We start from the raw sequence: 19,284 nt of genomic DNA on the forward strand, positions 1-19,284 counted from the left end.
TCATAGGCATAAAACCAACCCCAGGCCAGTGCAGCAATCAGTCGAGTTCCTACTAAAGAGGCTTAACAAATATTTGTTTCTAGTTTTTCTTTAAGTGAATGTTTAGCAATATGTAGCACGTTCATTACAGACAGGTCTTTTCAAACTCTTTGGGCTGGATTCATCTCCAATTTTGTGTCTTTCGGAATCAAACACTACTGGCATTTGGCATTAACACTGGCATATTAACGTTAAGAATCACAGTTCAATTTCGACACCAGAATGTAGGCGAGCAAGTATCTTTACTTTAGAGGAGTAAAGCGAGGCAGGTCAAATGCCTTCCTGAAGGTGACCTCGAAATTTCTGAGCACAAAAGCTTGCAATATTGCTACTAGGCTCCATTCTGTAAACACAGGCCAGCACAGACAAGCTATAGTCTGGGAAGGGTTCGGGAAACTCACTTCTTGTTGAGTCATTTCAGTCACGTCCAGCTCTCTGTGACCCCATTTGGGGTTTTCTTAGCAAAGATACAGGAAAGGTTTGTTATTGCCTTCTCCAGCTCATTTTACAGATAAGGAACTGAAGCAAACAGGGTTAAGTGACTTGCCCAGGGTCATACAGCTAGGAAGTGTCTGAGGCTGGATTTGAACTCATGTCTTCTTGACTCCAGGGCCCAAGCTCTATCCATTGCACCACCCCACTGCCCAGAAACTTACACTGGTTTTTATATGAAAAAGGGACATTTCACTCTGTACATATAATTTGCACCTGACAAAAAACTGGAGAGTCAATTTTTCTATACATCAAAAAAGGAAAAGCCAAGAGAAGCAGAGTCCGGCCTCATCCTCTATTATTAAAGGGCCCCGGTGCCTTGGCCCTTTCTTCCTTTCTTCCACTTCCCAGGTCCAGGCACTCTTCCAGGCTCAGCTCAGGCTCTCCCCCATCCGTGCCTGAACCTACCAGCTACAAGTGTGCTTTTTCTACTTGAGTTTTCTTGAGCTGTGTCCCAGTATGGCATGTCCCCCGAGGGCAGGAGCTGTCCTTCCTTTCAGTATCCCCTGTGCCTAGAGCAGTGCTTTACACAACGAAGGCCCTTCCAAAATGTTTGCATTAAATTGCATTGTTTGAGGGGGGCACTTTTAGCAGGAAGATGAGATCTGTGCTGAGAAAGATTTAAGAAACCCTGGCTTCTGTAAATCTCCTATTCCACCTCCAAATAATAAACCAAATGATTTATCAAACCAAAAATGATAGTCTCTTGATTTTCAGAAAGAAACTCAATTTATGAAATGATCAAAATAGAGGCAAATACTATTTTTAATTATCTAACAAGAGAAAAGAGATATAGATACACCATAAAAACAAACAGAATAGTATTTGCCCCGTTCAAATTATACTCTGGGATAAGATTTTGGTTTTAATACAATCATGATTTGACCTGATATAACTTTAATAAAGTTAAAATCTAACAGGTGGCCTGATGGACTTTGGTTTTCATGTACTTCACCAAAGTTCCTGAGCAGAGTTGACACTCCCTGGTCAAAAGGCCTTCTGATGCCTTACTGATCTACCTCTCTAAAACACATTGAATACAAATGTCCTGGTCCCAAGGGATTGACTTCATCTTGTAGGTTCTGATCAGGGCCAGCCAGCACGAAGCAAGCTTGTTAACTGTTGTCCTGAAGATGCCACCTCAGCCTTCACATAAGGGACCTTACCTTTACCAAACTGAATCAGTACAGGACCCTTGCACAAAGGCTAATAGTGGACCTAATACAACTGTGCTTATAACTGGATTGTTTCAGGGTTGCTGCAAATAGGATATTCAGTGAACATGTCACCATCATTTTACATCTGGATGGATGGATGAGACGGTAAGAACAAGTGAAACTATTAGTGGAAAAGAAGAGGCGCTGCCATCTGACCTGCTCCGGTTTCCCTGAGGCTCCCAGCCACGTGTCACTATCATCTCAGTTAATTAACCACTTGACTGTTTCCATGAGTATGTCAGGTGGGTCTGAGCGGTTCGCTGTTGCTGGTGACAGAGTGGGACCAGGACTGCTGGCTGCTATGAAAGGGGTAATCCTGCCTGAGACCACTGGTATAAAATCAGGTCCTTCACATCCTTGGACTTTAATAAATACATATCTTGAACACTTTAATAAAAATACAAATGGGTACTCTGCTCAAGAGATCAGAACTACGCCTTTTCTACTTCTGAGTTGGGGGAGGGATGCTTCATCCAGCAGCTGCAAATATCAGTCAGCAGAGACATCAGGGATACTAACAGTGCCCTCTCGAGGAGGATTCCCTGCTAGGTGTTTGGATCTACGCTGGGGGATGGAAGCTTTAAAGAAAGTGGGATGGCAGCCAGACTCTCCCAATCACATCACCACCCTCCCAAGTCCAGGAGAGTCTATCCCAGACGAACTTCAGTCCTTCTTGTCCTCTTTCTGGGGCTGACTCCTGGACACCCCCAGGCTGTTCCATACCTCAGTGTACATCAAGGTCCCAACAAAGACAAACATGGTGCCCAACCAATGCCATAGGGTGAAAGGGTTCTGGAAGTAGAGGATGGAGAAGATGAGGCTGACGAATTTGCGCAGGGTCACAACCAGTGTGACAGTGAGGGAGGTGCACTCTGTGGTGAGAATGAACACACCCCGGATGCAGGCATACCTGAAGAGCAGAAGTTAAGGGAGCTTTGCAAAGTCTGTGAGTAAGAAGTCAGGGGAGCTAAGCTACAGTGAGTACACTTCTTTGTTTTAAGGTGTTGTGAAGTCAATGGACACAAAGATCAGCAGCAGAGGGCATTTTCAGCAGATTATCCTGCAAAATTTCTGCTGTTTCAACGATAAGTCCCAATTCAATTGTACCTAAAACTTTGTGATTTTCACAATTTAACTCAATCCTAAGTGTTTATGACATCGCCATTTATTTTCATGACACAACTCAATGCCCCATTATTACAAAGGAATGAGCCTGATTTCCACAAAGCAAACAAGAAAATCTGCCTCACTACCTTGCCGCAACACAAACTTTAAAAATTGCTTAAAATTTATTCAAATAATTTTGAAATTCTTTTTCAGGGTTTCAGGGCACCCCTTAAGATGCTGGGATGTTTAACCCAGGATTGCAAATCATCTTAGTACATAAATCCTTAAATCACTGACTGCATCTTCTATATATACAGTTATTTCCCTTAAACATGTTTCTTTTCTTATCAGTTGTCACACCACCTATTTGCTCTCCCTGTCTCCCAATTAGCATCTCTGTTCTATCACCTTTTGACAAACATTGCAATATCATCTCTCAGCAAGGAGATTTCAGGAAGGACCATTTGCCTCCTTGTTCCCTGCAGAAAAGGTATTGAGATAAGAAATCGAAGCTGTGTCCGAGCGTTCTGAGAGGAAAAGGATGTGGGCACTTCTTCCCGGCCAGACTGAGGTAGGGCTGGCAGCGGCACAACAGAGGCTAAAGGATACTGAGTGAAGATGTTCATGAGGAGGTAGAACCACATGACGGGCATTGTCACCCCGACAACCGGAACCTGATACAGTTCTGTAAGGATGGCAAGAGAACAAAGACATTCACGAACTTTCATTGGTTTTGACCAAAAGAATACAGGCTGAATGTGAGGTCAAAGACTCCCTCTGGGGTCTCATCATAGGTCATGACACGAGGAGGCTCAGTGGTAACAACTGCGCTCTCCTACTTCACAAACTGCTTCAATCCATGTCACTCCAAGAAAGTGTCAAATTCCTTCCTCCAATCAAACCAGAAATAATATTATTTCAACAAATTCTTATTTTTACCTGAAAAGAGCCCAGGTACTTGGCTCCCTACTTTACAGATGAAAACAAGGACACACTGAGAACATAAATGATGTGAAGTCCATCAGGGTCATGACATTAATGCAAAGACTCCTCTCAGAGTCTTAAATTCTTATTTGTGCTAAGCTCCCTCCTGCTGTTTATCTTATAAACCAGAACCTGTGTCAGGGGATTTGGCTGCAGGGCTAATAATGGAAGACGGATGCAGGTGTCGTGAGGCTGAAAAGGAGAGTGACTAATTGCAGTTCTGCACGGGAGAGTGGGACACCGGGGTACCTGCAAACTGGTGTGCACATACTGAGTGTGGGAACAGGGAGGAGACAGTGGTTGCAGAGAGGGAGCGTTTCAGATGGGCACATGAAGGCAAAGAGCAAGAGGAGTAGAGTGGGAAGATGGCAGAATGGAAGTGGGAAGGGTGAGGATCCTGGCACCAACTGGTGTCTCCCTTCCCGGGTGGTCATCTAGGAGCACGAGGAGCACGAGGAGCACATGCGCAGCATGCTGCGGCCTCCTTCTCAGTCCTCTCCCTCCCTTCTCCACCAACACACGTCATAGATACCAGTAGCTGGGAAGAGTGAAGAAATCTGGAGGATTAGCTTGGTTGAGTAGAGCACCGGAGAATCATGGAAAGCTGAGTTGCCTACAGCAGCTGACACTCACTGTTCCACTAATTCTGGCTGTTCTGGAAGAGGTGGTGATTATATCTACATTCATTTTTTCAAGGGAATCAGAAAGAGACTTCGTCTTCTGGAGACAGCTCCATATGTTTTCATTGGATTAAGTATGGGCAAGCCATAATGACCAGGAAGCTGCTGGGAAGGGTTTCACTTAACTGCCAAGTGCTTCTGATGGGGGAGAAAGACTTCCTGCTAGAAAGGTTCCTGAGCATTAAGGAATTTTGTTCAATACTCAGTCACCCATACGAGACATGGGATGCTGCAGTTTCAATGCTAAGTATGAGGAAGCTCACAAGACCTTTGCTTGATCACATAAAGAAGGTCTGCCAGATAAAAGCCATGATAGGTTGGGGGGAGAGCTTATGAGTAGACAGAAGAAAATGAGGAAACAGCTACCTGTCAGCCATACATCCGGACACTCCATTCCCCAGGGTACAGCTGTAATCGGACCCACCTCGGTCAATGTTTACAGCGGAGGGCCTAGGTCACCCAATGGAGCTGCAAGCAGTGTTCTCTCAGCCTCAATATGCTCCTCTAGGCACTGAAGAAGATGCTTACAAAGGGAATGACTGAAATTTCATGGGCATATTTCAAAACATCAGGAAAAATATGAGACTGTATGTGTGGCTGTAAGACAGTTTTAGTACTGTGAGGCAGTTTTGGTGATGAAGGTATATTCAGAGTACACCTTGGATGTGTAAGTGGGTAGTGGCTACAGGGAATGTGTGTGGGGGTATGTGCTTGACATGACAGCAGGTGGTCATAGAACACCTTCCCCTAGATGGCCCTCATGGCGTCAGGGTGGAGGTGTGTCTTCGATGGGTAGGAGCGGGGTTTGAGGCTTACTGCACACAGCATGCATAACCAATGAGCCACCTCTGGTCTCTGCTCTCCAGACCGCCTCCAGTGCCCCAGAAGACATCTCTGGTCCAGGCCCATCTCCTACTGCTACCTCCTGCCTCTTGACATGACTCACTTGCTCCTGCCTTCTATAAGGCAGGCCTTCGGTGGCCTCACAAGGACACGACATTCTACCCGCAATGAGGTTGGATTCATTATCTGCTTCCTTCAGCCCAACATTCTGCCTAGCCATTCCTCAATGGGTAGCATACTCCTTTCCCTCATCCTCTCTTCGATGCAGTAATTCTGAACCCTAGGAAGGTGAAATTCAGACTCTACTCCCCATTCTCAGCTGCCTGCTCATCATTCCCATTCCCCTCAATCCACCTCCCTCCAATATTTCACCACAGATCTCACCAATCCTTCCACCTGATCCATAACTCGTCACCTTTTCTGGTACTGGCTGCATTGTCACTCAGACCCCCTGCCTGGTATATCTTGGTGACAGAGTTGGAATATATCTTATTCCCCACCGCCATTTCTATCTCTACCACACTCAGCAATTTCCCTTGCTCTGAGGGTCACACTATGCACATTTACCAGCCAAGCCAGACCCTGGTGGCCAAGATGGATTAAACCCCAAGACATTCCTTTCTTTCCTCAGTGAGTTCAGTGCCTGGTTCCCAGTCTTTCTCTTTCCCCAACTCCTGCCCTCATATCAGGGAACTTCCATATAGATATTAATACTTTCTCAAATAACCTAGCTTTCCAGTTCCTAAGTTTCCAGTTCAATTTCCATGAGACTCCAGTCTTCCATCTACCTCCATACTCAAAGAGTCATACCTGCCATCACCCTCAAGTATTCCATTTCCTTTCTTGTGAATGCCAATTCCTTTATCTAATAGTAAATTTCTATCATCCTATCTTTTCTTCTGCTTTACAATACTTAACCTGTTCCAATCTCACCACCTCTCCCTTCCTTCCCGAACCATTCTGAACTCTATCTCTTCCCCTCAATCCCTTGGGGAACCAATTCAACTCTACACTATCCTTTACGCCTAAATTCCTTGCCTTCTTTGCCCTATAAGCAATCATGCCTTGGGACTGCACCGGGCAACCTAAGCTCCCGAGATATTGTTTTGAACATGATCCTGCTTCTAAAGCCCTCGCCGCACCCCTTACCCTGAGCTACATTGTTAAATGACACTTGGATAAGGACAATTTTATAAAGGATAAAAATCACATATAAGGGATGTAAAATTTATACTTCTGGTCATCATAATTTATTATTTTGCTTCATCATCTCCAAAACACCCACCATTATTAACAAGAAACTAGTAAAGACATTGAAATGTGTGCACATTTGCTTGCAACATTAAAAAATGAGTTAGGAGTAGAACCTAGACCCTGACTCAAAAAATGCCAGTTATTTCTTTGTTGTATTAAAAATATTTCAATTCCAAACTCACCAGATTTATTAAAAAGAAGTACATGATCATAGATATCAGAAGCCAGGAAGATGAAACCAGGGAGTGGTAGGGCATGCTACGGGAAGAAACAGAAATAGAAGAGAATTAAAATACAATGCAATAAGACAACAATTACCAAAACGTTTCTATGAATTCCTAAGATATTTTGTGAGGTGTTGTTTATGCAAGGCTAGATGTAACAGAATTTCAGTAAGGAAAGCAATGACTGATTAATAAGTTTATTGTACTCCTGACGTCCACATGATACTCCTAGACACTTTACATCATCTAAATGACATGGTCCTTGACCATAAAACAAAACAGGCACCACAGCCAAGAAAGATATCATGAAAATGGGAAAAGGAGTTTGCAGGGTTAGGGACTAGACTTGTGATGTTATTGGTACAAGGAACTCTGGGATGAGGAAAGTCCCTCCAGCAATATAGGGTGGCACCTTCCACGCAACATACAGCCCTAGAGAGTCCTCGAGAGCACGGAGAGGTTGAGATGCCCAGTTCCACAGCCACTATGTGTCAGAGGTGGGACTTGAATTCAGGTCTTCTTGGCTTTGAGGAGGGCTCTGCTGCCTCTAATAACAGCTCATTTACATACAAATAGATGTACACATATACATGTGTATAAATATGTACAAACACATGTACATATACACACGTGTATATGTGTATGTATACACATATAATTATGCACATCACCTGTGATAGCTGTATTGGTTTTACTTTGTGTAAATGGATGTACAAGACTGAATATGAACTCTGGAATTATAGAGACTGAATAGAGGTGGACTGCAGGAAGGTGGGCAAACAAGACAAGAGACGAGACAAGGACAAACATAGGGTGGGGAAAAGAGTGAGAGGGAGGGAGAAGAGTGAAGGAAAAGGAATCATGAAGGCAGAAATGAAAGTCTAAGAGAAGACAGGAGATGCCTTGCTCCTCCAGCTTCCACCGCTCAGTACTCCTTGAACACCTCTCTCCAGCTGGTTGTCTACGACATCAGGCCAGGGAGCTAACGTCAGAGCCGTCTACTAAGTGAGGCCCCGTGCCTTGGAGAGGAAGGAGAGGAAGGGCCCCAGAGCTTGGAGGTGGGAGATGGAGAAGAAGGACGGCAAGGGGCTCCAGCCAAATAAGGCCTCCCGAGTCCCTGATCCATCAAATTGCCCATTGCACACTGCCCCTTACCCTACTTGCCCACCTTTCTCCATTGTGCTAGCTGACTTCTTTACCCCTTCAAGTCTGCTCTTAACATTCACATGCTTTCACTTGCATTGAAAAGCTGGCTTTGGAGGAAAGGGTCGCTCCATAGATTACATGGTGGGGGCTCTTAGCAGCGTGCCCAGGTAGCACTTAGCACAGTGCGTGGTAATAATGTTCACTGACTGGCTGACTGACTGTGGTCAGCAGGGATTCTAATGAACACCAACATGATGCTCAGGCAGTTAAAGCAGACTTCCTTACCTGGTAACACAGATTTTACACTGATAGTAACAGATTCCATTCTGTGAGGTCCTCCTATACTTTACTGACTTGACAAGCTGATCGGATCCATCAACCATATGCAAAGGAAGTTCTAATTTCATTTGAAATATAAATGTATCCCCTCATAAGGAGCACTACTCAGTCACTTAAGTCTCTCCCAACAAGTCCAGCAGTTGCTTACATTATAAAACAAAGCCTCCTTGGAATGTTTCCCAAATTGCTTATAGAGTGTCTCTTGGAAGATGCCCATCCTTGCTGACATCAGAAGGGCAAAGGTCAGGGCAGCGATCCCTAGAAAACAGAGTGTGAACAACTCAGAGCTTTTGGTTTTTCTTCTTTTAGTTCCCAGAATCATGAGAAGTAGACATTCAGCCTTATCCTAATAAAAGAATGAATATGATAGACCCTTAAAAACTATCTATAGAATAAACAATCTATAATTTCTTAGTTAAAAATTAAAGCAAATTTATATTAGGTGTTAAAATATATCACGTTCCAAATAAGACAACAGTCTAAGCAGGGGGTGGGGAGCCCAGCATGCCTAAACTCAAAACCTACTTGTAACATTTCCTTAGTCATCTCACAAAGTCACTGCAATTGTCTGTGCCAATTCAATTCTGCCTCCCAGCCCTGGGAATACATTTACTTCCTAAGGACCCTATGAAGAGCAACTAGTTTAAGATTTCTAAGTTCATTTGAAAGAGGAAAGTACCACCTAGATGAAGCATTTTCTGATTAATTTAAAATTCGGTCCTGTAAGGAAATGGATTCAGAGGTAAGAATGTCCTTTTTTTAAGGTGAATTTTCAAATGCAGGTAGATTTATTTTCTTCCAATCCTAGCTTTATGCCTCATCTTCAGTCTGGCCAGCCCCCCAATACAATGCTGCTTCCTCTGATGTCCACTTCAAAAGTGGTAGCTGAGTTTCAGTCCCTTCCTCATAAAATAAGGGACCAAAGGACCAAGGTGATGTCTTAACTCTTCAGTTATCTGTATGAGATCCACTGGTGCCCAAATTGCCATGGAAGTTCATAATGCCATTATATCTATAACTATATGGTTCCATTGGCCCAGAATCAGAGCATCCTTGATTATTTCATCTGCGAGCTTATTTAGAACTTTACTAAAATATTTTTCTTCTCTTTAGTGGCTTTATATACTAACAATAACTACATAACTGTCCTTGCCCTGTATCTGATAGGAAGTCCTGAGAAAAAGAAACTGAACATTTCTAAAACTCTACCACTTCAGCTATAAACATACCTAATTATAGTGCTTTTGTATGTTAACACAGCCTCTTCTTTTAAAAATGTTTTATTAGAAATGAGACCAACGCAATCAAATTTGCTCATTGAAATTATTTCAATGCAGATGGTATCATAATACTTTTCCAAATAATCCATGTCCCCTTTTGGAATCTTTGTCCTTTCATCCTCATTCAATTTTCTTCACATAACTATGGTTAGCGTGTATGTCACTCTTTTGGCTTTGCTTTTTTGTTTTTGCTTTGCATTATTTCATAAAATTCTTTCTCAGTTCCTTTGTATTCCTCATATTCTACCATATTAATGGTACCACAATGTAACTTTGACCTTGTTGTTGGACAACACTGTAGCTTCTAGTTACAATCTGAAATGGCATAAAATGCTGATATAGTCTCCTCTTTAGACCAAAAAAAAAAGGGGGGGGATGGGGGGGAAAAAAAAGGGGGGAAAATGTTGGATTTCTCCTACAGGCTTTAACTCCTTAAGACTACAGCCCACATATTTACTCAATCTTTTTCAATGGATGGTGACCAATTAGACTATACATCTTCATCTTGTAAAATTATCATTAGAAAAGCATGTTAAAATTATAAATAGGATAAACTGAATAAACCTGTTGCAGAGCCTTACAGATCCAAAATTACTGCTTCAAGCTGAAGATTTATTCTTACTTGAGAAATGCTGAGTGTCCTTAATTGCTAAATGTGGAAACTGGGAAATGACAGATAATAACAATAATGCTCAGCACTAACAAAGCATCTTTCATCTGAATAACACAGGAGCCTGCCTGGAAACATTACCTCATTTATCTTTCTAAGAACTCAGAGAAGTGGGAAGATAAAGTCCCACTCTTATAGGCAGAGAAAGGAAGGCCCAACAGTTTTACTCTCTGCACTCAGCTAAACAGAAGGGAAAAATGGGATTCAAGAAATGTGATGGACTAACTGGCTTAATAACTATTTAACTGCTCTGTACATCGGCATGGAGTACAACTGTTCAATGCTCTAACTTCTCCTCCTACATGTTCACAAAGGTTCTCTCTTATAATCCATTCTAGCATTTCCATAAGAATGGTCTAGAGGGCGTTCATTTTCTCCTCTCCTCATTTTCAGCCTCTTTTCTCCTCATCCTCTTCTCTCCTCTCCTCTTTCTGAAGTGAATGAAGTCTGTATTCCTTCCAATCGGTGTCGCTTCCAAAGACAGGTTGATGAAGAGTGATCTACTCCAAGAAAGTATCTCCATTTCATGAAAAGATCACACATCACAGACTTGATACTGAAAAATGTCACTGAAAAGTAGACTTCTCTTCTCCCCCTCTGATCTGCCTCCCACACTATAGTAGCAACCAACATCAACTTGAACAAAGCAATATGAAATCCATATTGTGAATCAGGTTAGGACTTGCTCACTTGGGTGACTGAGATGGTGAGGGACCTATAGCTATCTCGTAAAAGGACCAGTTCAAAGAACCAGGGATTGCTTAGCTGGAAGAAAAGAAAACTTGGGAGGAGGGTGAATCTGGAGATCATGGAAGAAGGCTTAAAGTCCTTATTTTGCTTGGTCTAAGAGAAAAGAATGAGAACTCTATGAGTGTTTGTAAAGCACTTTGTAAAGTGCTTCGTACAGTGCACCCCAGCACATGGTGGGCCCTACATAAATGCTTGCTGCTGTTGCTTCTATAGTGAAACTTTTCCTTCTTTCTTAAATTTATTCTTGTTTCTTAGATGTTAATGATCAGAAATATGTTATACTACTCCCAGCTGCTTCCCCCTTTTTCCTGGAATAATTTGTTTAGCAAAAGCTATCTGTCTAGAGACTTATCCCCAAGGAGAAAATGACAGCAGACAGAACTGCAGAGGTAAAAATTAGTTTTTACTACAATTAGCAGTACTAACCTAGTAACCACCATGCAAATGCCTGGAATCCTTCATTCTCACTCAAGCTGGACTGGGATGCCTGAGAGGCAAAAAAAAAAAAAAAAAAAAAAAAAAAAAAAAGCAGGGATTAAAAAAACTATATTAGGCAACTGTTTTCAGATGTGAAAGAAATATTTCTAAGTCAAACACCTCAGTTCACTCATCTTAGAATGGATGGTGTATCCTTCTGTTAAACAAACACTTGGAAGAATTTTATCACCACATCCCTGGCAGCTCTGCTACAATCCATAATATTTGTGATAAGTTTTGGGACGATGCTTTCGTCCAGGCCTAGGATTCAGCAGGACATAGAACTCCCAGTATGGAAACTTCATCCACCAAAGCATATTAGCAGCTTGCCCATACGTAGGAGTCTCAGCTGCCCAGGGCATGGAGAGACTAAGGGACTTGCTCGTGGTCACAGAGGTCATATGTATTAGAAGAGGCAGTACGTGAACTCAGGGTTCTTGACCACAAGACTGGACATCTGTCCATTACTCCAAGGGGAAAGAATCTTGTGGACAAATACTTACCACTTGTTTTGCAGACATAAAAGTGCAGATAAAAATCCCCATAGACACCAGAGCAATGGAGGTATATTTCGATACACTGTATCTGCACAAAAAACGAAAGTACTTTAAGGTTGCACATATTAATTTCCAACAGGTATTTATTTCTAGGCTGACACTGCAAAAGGCACGATTCACAGAACAAACAAAAGCAAAGAATCAGTTGCCAGTGCATTCCACATAAACATACTCAGGAATGAACACATGGATGCATTTCTAAAACAATCATGCCTATTGCAGTGAGGTAACCGGACTAGTCATTTACTCTAAATAAATCTACTCTGCTCTAACGTCTCCAAATCCTAATTTGGGTCTACTGCGCCTTCTGTCTCTAGGAAGCATGATACTGATGTCAGCAGGAAACACACTAGATGTGAGGGAAAAAAAGACCTATCAGACCTATGTGGTCAGTTTCAGCACTCAGAAAATAATGTGCTTCTTCATACCAGGATAAGTAGAGAAGAGACAAACAAAGCCATCTCTGAATAAGCCTCCTTTAAAATCCTGGCCTATCAGGCTAAAAACTGTACCTATTGGACTGAGCAATGAAGATGGTAGAGATATTTAACAATGACTGAAATCATACCAAGTTCCTAATGTGCTAACCGAGGTAGCAGAAAGGAGCACAAGAAAATGAAGTTGGGAAGAGAAGAAATCCATGCCAGAAGGGGCACAATGAAAGTGATGAGGGGTTATTTTATAAGATATTTCAGAAAGAGGAAGATGCCAAAAGAATTTTTTTAATGGGGTAAAGCAATTGAGAGATAGCAGTAACTTCTGACCCACATGCCAACTTTCTTATCTATAAAAACTACAAGAATGATCTATACATGTATCAATACTTCTGATAAAATTATGATAAGGTAAGAGGCAGGATTTTGCAAATATTCTCATATCATATCTTTACAGTCACACAATTCATTAAAAGGCTCAGAGAATATAAGATCCTGAAATGTTTAATATTTTTAGATTCCAAAAAAGCATCTGACTCTGTAGAGCAAAATGCACACTGAAAGACTCTTCTGTAACAAAAAATCTCATCTTTGATAAATTTAGTCAGAGAGAACCCTGTTCAAATGGCCCTCCAATTACTAATGTCAAGAGACAGAAAACTGGGACAAAACACTTAGTGGATAGACCAAGAATCTAGCCCGGTATGGTAACTCTTAAATCCTTAAGTTGCCCAAGAAGTGGGCTGGTTCCTATATGCAAAATAAGCCTGAGCATTATATCAATATCTAAACTGTAACAAGTCACTCAGAATGAAAGCAACTAGAATATTACTTATTTGGTGACTAACTAGGCCTTAGAAAAAATGACCTGCAGGACTAGACCTGTGAGAAAGATTACCCTTTCTATAACAAACACTTATTGCCTAAAAAGTCAAAGTCTTCCAATCTGAATCCACAAATTAGTAAAGAAAGATTTCTAGTTAAGTAGGTAAACATCTGAAGGAAAGTCAATAGAATCAGAAGGATAACACTGGAGAAGATGCTGTCCTGAAATACATTATTAAATAAGCATCTCTATAGTACTTTACAATGTGCCATCAAGACCTGGGAAAGACCTTAATTTAGAAAGGCCAAGGTCACCCAGTGCATCCAGGGCCATCACCAGTCGTCCTGACTTTTGGTCCTCTCCAAAAACAAAGGATGAACAACAACAATTTGCCTTTACTAGGAATTTCATTTTAACCCACATAATTTCTCTTTAGTTCATTATGAACTTATAAATATATCTAGACTAGTAAGAACAGTTGGTTAGCACAGGATATAAAATCAATCAAGAGCTCAGGTTCAATAACTGTAAAGACCAGTTACTTTAATACAGAGAAAGAAGTTGTTTGATAGCCACAAATCTTATCTATGACCCTGGTCATTGTCACCTGACAAATGTGAGATCTTGATCGCAAGGGGAACTAAGGGAGGTGTAGATGGCTCAGAACAAATTCAATACAATTACTGGAAAAGTAATTCAAAATGCATATCTTGTTAATTCTGTTCAGTGATATTACCTCTAGATATGGAAGGGATGTGCTACTTACCTTTTCTTTAAAATGATAATGCCTAGAATCATATTGGCAATTAAAGAACCCTATAAAGAGAGAACAGTAACAAAGTCAGCACAATGAAGACAGAAAGCAGCAAAACTCAGTTACAAGTGTAAAGAAAATGGGCTAGAAAGACAAATATTAGGATGAATAATGAGGTTCAACTATTCAAATATGGCAAAAATAGTTTCAGTCATAAAATAAACAACTATTGGAAATATCAAAACCACTGAAGGTCATGGTACTACTACTAAAGATGCTAGTGAAAAGTACAAGTAATAATCATTTGTAAAAGAGGATAAGGAGAACATAAAAAAATGAAATTCAAAGGCCTCATCTGAACAAAGAGTTCAACTTTCTGTTCTATCAAACTTTTAATAAAAACTAGCAGTACATGCAGAATCTAATAGCGTTCAAGAATCAATTAAAGAAAGGTATACAAGTCTTTATTTCAAATTTTTCTGATGCAAGTTTGATAGCCAAGACCTATAAACAATTAATAAATGTATATATATAATATATATACACACGTATACGATCAAAAGATATTCTCCAATAGATAAATGGTCAAAGGATATGAACAAATAGTATATGAAAGAATGCTACAAATCACTAGTAAGAGAAATGCAAATGAAAGCATCCCCTAGGTTTCACCTCACATTCTACAAATTGACAAAAATGATGAAAGATGGGAATAGTCACTGCTGGGGGAGGAGGGTTGCAGGAAGATAACCTCACTAGGACCTTGTTGGAGATGTAAATCAGCACAGCCATATTGGAAAGCAATTTGGAATTATGCAAATAAAATAACTAAAATGTCCATACTCTTTAATCCAGAGATTCTGCTACTAGGTTTATGCCTCACAGAGGCCACTGATAAGAAGAAAGTCCCCATATACACCAAAATTTTTATAGCAGTACTTTCTGTGATAACAAAGAATTAGAAACAAAGTAGATGCCAATAAGGAATAGCTAAACAAATTGTGATACAAAAATATCACAGAATATCACTGTATTATAAGAAATGACAACTATGAATACCAAGAAGCATGGAAAGAGCCATATGAACTGATACAGAATAAGGTAAGCAGAACCAAGAAAACAATATACACAATGACTGCAGAGTAAAAGGAAAGAACCACACATGCACCAAAAAAAAAAAAAATTAATAGTGACTATTGCAAGATTACAAAGAATGAGCTCCAAAGAAGAGATATGAGAAGACATATCTACTTCACCCCTTTGCAGGGGTGGGAGGTCATGAATGTGGTGCATTACATATATTTTCAGATCTTTGTAATGTATTTATTAGGTTTTTTTCCTCCTCATTTTTTTTCTTTAAAAAACATTATTTGTTTATATGAAATGGCTCTCTGGGAGGGTAAGGGGGAGATGATACTGGGAAAAATTATGATGCTACAAAAAAAATCAATAAAAATATACTTTAAAAAGAGAAAAAAGACACAAAAGTGTCTTCTCTGGAAAATTACAAGCAATCAAAAAATATTCACTGGAGTGTCTACTATATGCCTGGCATTTGAAAGGTCATACAAATTACAAATATAGAACAGATAACTGGAAAGTACCTCTGAAAACAGCATATTCTACCTAAAAAGAATTCCAGGTAATACAAAAGTTTACAGTCTAGCTAACTGTGTATCCTCTGGCAGCCCTCACTAACTATATCAAAATCTTTCATAGCTCTTCTCTGAACCCTTTGTTCTTGTTGTTACACATTCCACATACAGGAGAGAGAAAAGAAAGGTGGTACTATTATAGAAATAATGCTGCTCTTGTAATAAAATTTGCTTTTAATTACCTCAAATCACAGAAAAAAAACCCTTCTGAACTTAATAAAAGAAAAAGAAGTAAATTAGGACTGGAGTAACATTAAGTTTTCATATGAAATCAAACAATTATAAGTTAAGGTGAAAATCAATTTTTCTATCTTCCTAGAGATAATTTTATTTTACCTTGATGAAACACTTAAACATTTAACTCAAGGAAACACTGAGAGAAAAGAAATGAAGGCCAAGGAAAAAACTTCTTTTATTTCTTTCCCTTTGTCTTGCTATTAGAGGAACCAACCACTCATCCATATATGGTAAAGACTAACTTCTACCTCTATCAGGCCCATTTTCACATACTGAGATCCACTTATCATAAGATGAACTCCCTACTTTTGCTATATCATGTCTATAAAGTTATGTTTTTAACAAGAGTAAACACATTCAGTAATCCAGGTAGCACTTACTGATCTAAATATCATATGCAGGGGCATGGCAATGTTGAGATTTAGAGCATAATTATTCACCACACTGACAGTGAAGAACATGGTCACCATGATGACGTAATACCTGCAACAGAAGTATAAAAGCACATCACACAGAATCTACCATTTTTAAAACACCCATTTTAGGAGATAATATTTACATTTCTGGGAAAATTTGAAGTAATGTATTTGTTACATATGTGTATAAAAATCATTACTAATATCATCATCTAATACAATCTTTTTGGTTCTGCCAACAGAACTCCTCCTCCTCTCCGCTTCCCCCCATTCTTTCCCTCTTCCAAACTTCCTTATCATTGTCAAGGGTGCCACCATCCTCCCATTCACTCAGCCTTACAACCTAGACATCATACCCGTTGCCAACTCTTGTCATCTTTGTATAGAGTTCTCTTCTCCCTTCTCCCTATTCACATAGTTATCACCCTGGTGGTATAGGCACTCATCACTTCATTCTTACCCTACTGCAAAAGTCTTCTGATTGGTCTCCCTTCTTCAAATCTCTCCCCACTCCAGTCCCTCTTCTGCTCAGCTGCCAAAGTGATTTCCCTAAAGCACAGGTCTGAACATGTCACCCCTCTAATCCCCTTCCCAGTGACATTCTATTGCCTATAGGATCACATAGAATATCTTCTGTTTGGTATTTAAAGTGCTTCACAACCTGTCTTCCTATCACTTCCGAGATCAAAAATAAAATCCTGGTTTTCATTTAAAGCTGAATAATCTACCGACCCCCTTTAACCAGTTTTCTTACACTGCCTCACATGCTCTGTGCTTAAATGACGCTGGTCTCCTTGAAGTTCCATGAACACAACATGTGCCTACTCAGGGATTTCGATGGCTGTCCCTCCTTGCTCACCTCTGCCTCCTGGTTTCTTTCAAGGTTTTTAAAATCCCATCTTCTACAGAAAGCCTTCCCCAATCTCTCTTAATTCTAGGGTTTTGTTTAGCTTGTAGATATTTTGTCTGTAGATAGTTGTTGTTGTCTTCACCATGAGGTTGTGAGCTCCTTGAGGGCAGGGACTGTCTTTTGCCTTTCTTTGGATTCCCAGCACTTAACACAGTGACTAGTACATAGCAGGCACTTAATAAATGCTGATTGGCTTGACTGGCTTTTTCCTACCGGTCCTGTCTTTCTACGTTTGACTTCTCTCCACATACTCTATGATTCGGTGACAATGGCCTAATTATTACTGTTCTTGCACACAACATTCCATCTCCGATTGCCTTTCACTGTCTGTTCCCCATGCTAGCATGTTTTCCCCTCCTTACCTCTTGGCTTCCTTCAAGATTCAGCTGAAATCCCACCTTTTGCAAAAGGCTTTTCCCAGTCACCCTCCACCCCACTAGTGCTTTTCTCTTTAAGTTGCTTTCTACTGACACTGCATAGATTTAGCATGTACAATTTTTTGCATTTTGTGCTCCCTCCATTTGAGGATAAGGAATGTATTTTTGTTTTTCCTTGTATCCCCAGAACTTAGAACGGTGCCATAGAAAGAACTTGATAAATCCTTGTTTGAACTCAGGAAGACCTGGGTTTAAATCTGGTCTCAGACATTTACCAGTTCTGTGACCCCAACCAAATCACTTAACTGCTGTCTGCCTCAGTTTCCCCAAGTGTAAAATGGGGATAATAATAGCACCTAGCTCACAGGACTACTGTGAGAATCAAATACATTAATATTTGAAAAGCATTTAGCACAGAACTTGGCACTTAGTAGGCACTTAATAAATACCTCTTCCCTTTTCTTCCTTTGTTGACTATCTTTCACCAATTTTAACTCCTTTATCATGTGATTACAGAGTCAGAGTGTTAATAGCAGCAAGTACAATAATGCAAAGGGTGACATTCATCAACATTTTCAAACACTTCTTTCTTCATACCAGTCAAGCCAAAATTTCCCATTGCTAGTGGTAACCTGGTAACCATGAATTTAAAGCTCCAACTTTACATGTATACTTTAGACTTCTCAAAATACTCAATTATATATCTAGAAACAAAGAAGATGCATTCCAATGACATATTTCTTAGTTAAAAATTTCATAATCAGGTAGAAAAAGCACCGGGAATAGAAACACATCCTAAAATGCTAGATATACAGGATTATGGCAAATAAAAGCACTGAATGCAAAAAACAGCAAATGAGTCAGAAAATAGAACATTTTTAACAGTGCTGCTGTAAAGGTGTTTCTGCATGATGACCCTATGAGAAAAGTAGTGTAAACAGGATTGTTCCATTTTACAAATGAGAAAACTAAGGCTCCTCAAGGTTAAGTAACTGGCTGTTCAGTGGCTCCCCAGCTTCAACGGTGGGTGCTGGGATTCAAACCACAGTTTTCTGACACCAAATCCTTCCATTTTACTTTACCGTCCCTCACTATCTGGCAGGATTGGATAAGATGTGGCCATTTCTGAAATGGCAATGCCATTCTATCTCAGGGTCACAAATTTGCAGTGGAAAGGGAAATAAAAAGGAATTGTAAGACTTAACCTCCTTCTCCCAAATTAAAAAAAAAAGATGACTACAGTATTAATAATATAAGTTCAAAAAGGATTCTTCATGAAAATCTCTATGAAATACCAACCAAACTTTAACTTTCAAACTTGAATGTGATAGTATTAAAAGCATCTCTCCCTCCCCCCGTCACACTCACACACATACACACAGAGATGCGAGATTTAGTGACAGCTTCCTACATAGAATACTCAGAATTAAATGCACTTCCCTTCTATTTTAGTGTGTCAGTGAGAACAGTGAGCTTTCAGATAAATTGTTGGATACTTAAATGACTCTTTTCCCTTTGGGATACTTTAGAGAAGTTTTATACTTCAAAATATTATAAATTTGGACTAGTGGCTCTAGTAACTGCTCTGGAATTAAAACAAATTTCAACTTAATTTT

The 19,284-nt window shown here is 40.2% G+C and overlaps 1 protein-coding gene across 1 annotated transcript in view; it reads right to left on the minus strand.

The window, feature by feature from the left end:
- Positions 1-1,237: 1,237 nt before the first annotated feature.
- SLC35B4 (solute carrier family 35 member B4) overlaps positions 1,238-19,284 on the minus strand; it is a 30,948-nt gene continuing 12,901 nt past the window's right edge. The window contains exons 3-10 of the mRNA XM_027842328.1: positions 16,346-16,448; positions 14,086-14,135; positions 12,006-12,087; positions 11,452-11,512; positions 8,474-8,583; positions 6,799-6,874; positions 3,465-3,540; positions 1,238-2,658 (exon numbers count right to left, since the gene is read on the minus strand). Coding sequence (XP_027698129.1) covers positions 2,412-2,658; positions 3,465-3,540; positions 6,799-6,874; positions 8,474-8,583; positions 11,452-11,512; positions 12,006-12,087; positions 14,086-14,135; positions 16,346-16,448 — 805 coding nt within the window. The 3' untranslated portion in view covers positions 1,238-2,411. The remainder of the gene's footprint in view (positions 2,659-3,464; positions 3,541-6,798; positions 6,875-8,473; positions 8,584-11,451; positions 11,513-12,005; positions 12,088-14,085; positions 14,136-16,345; positions 16,449-19,284) is intronic.

This window comes from Vombatus ursinus, unplaced genomic scaffold (assembly GCF_900497805.2).
Source record: "Vombatus ursinus unplaced genomic scaffold, bare-nosed wombat genome assembly UNPS02014870.1, whole genome shotgun sequence".
NCBI classification, from domain to species: Eukaryota; Metazoa; Chordata; class Mammalia; order Diprotodontia; family Vombatidae; genus Vombatus; species Vombatus ursinus.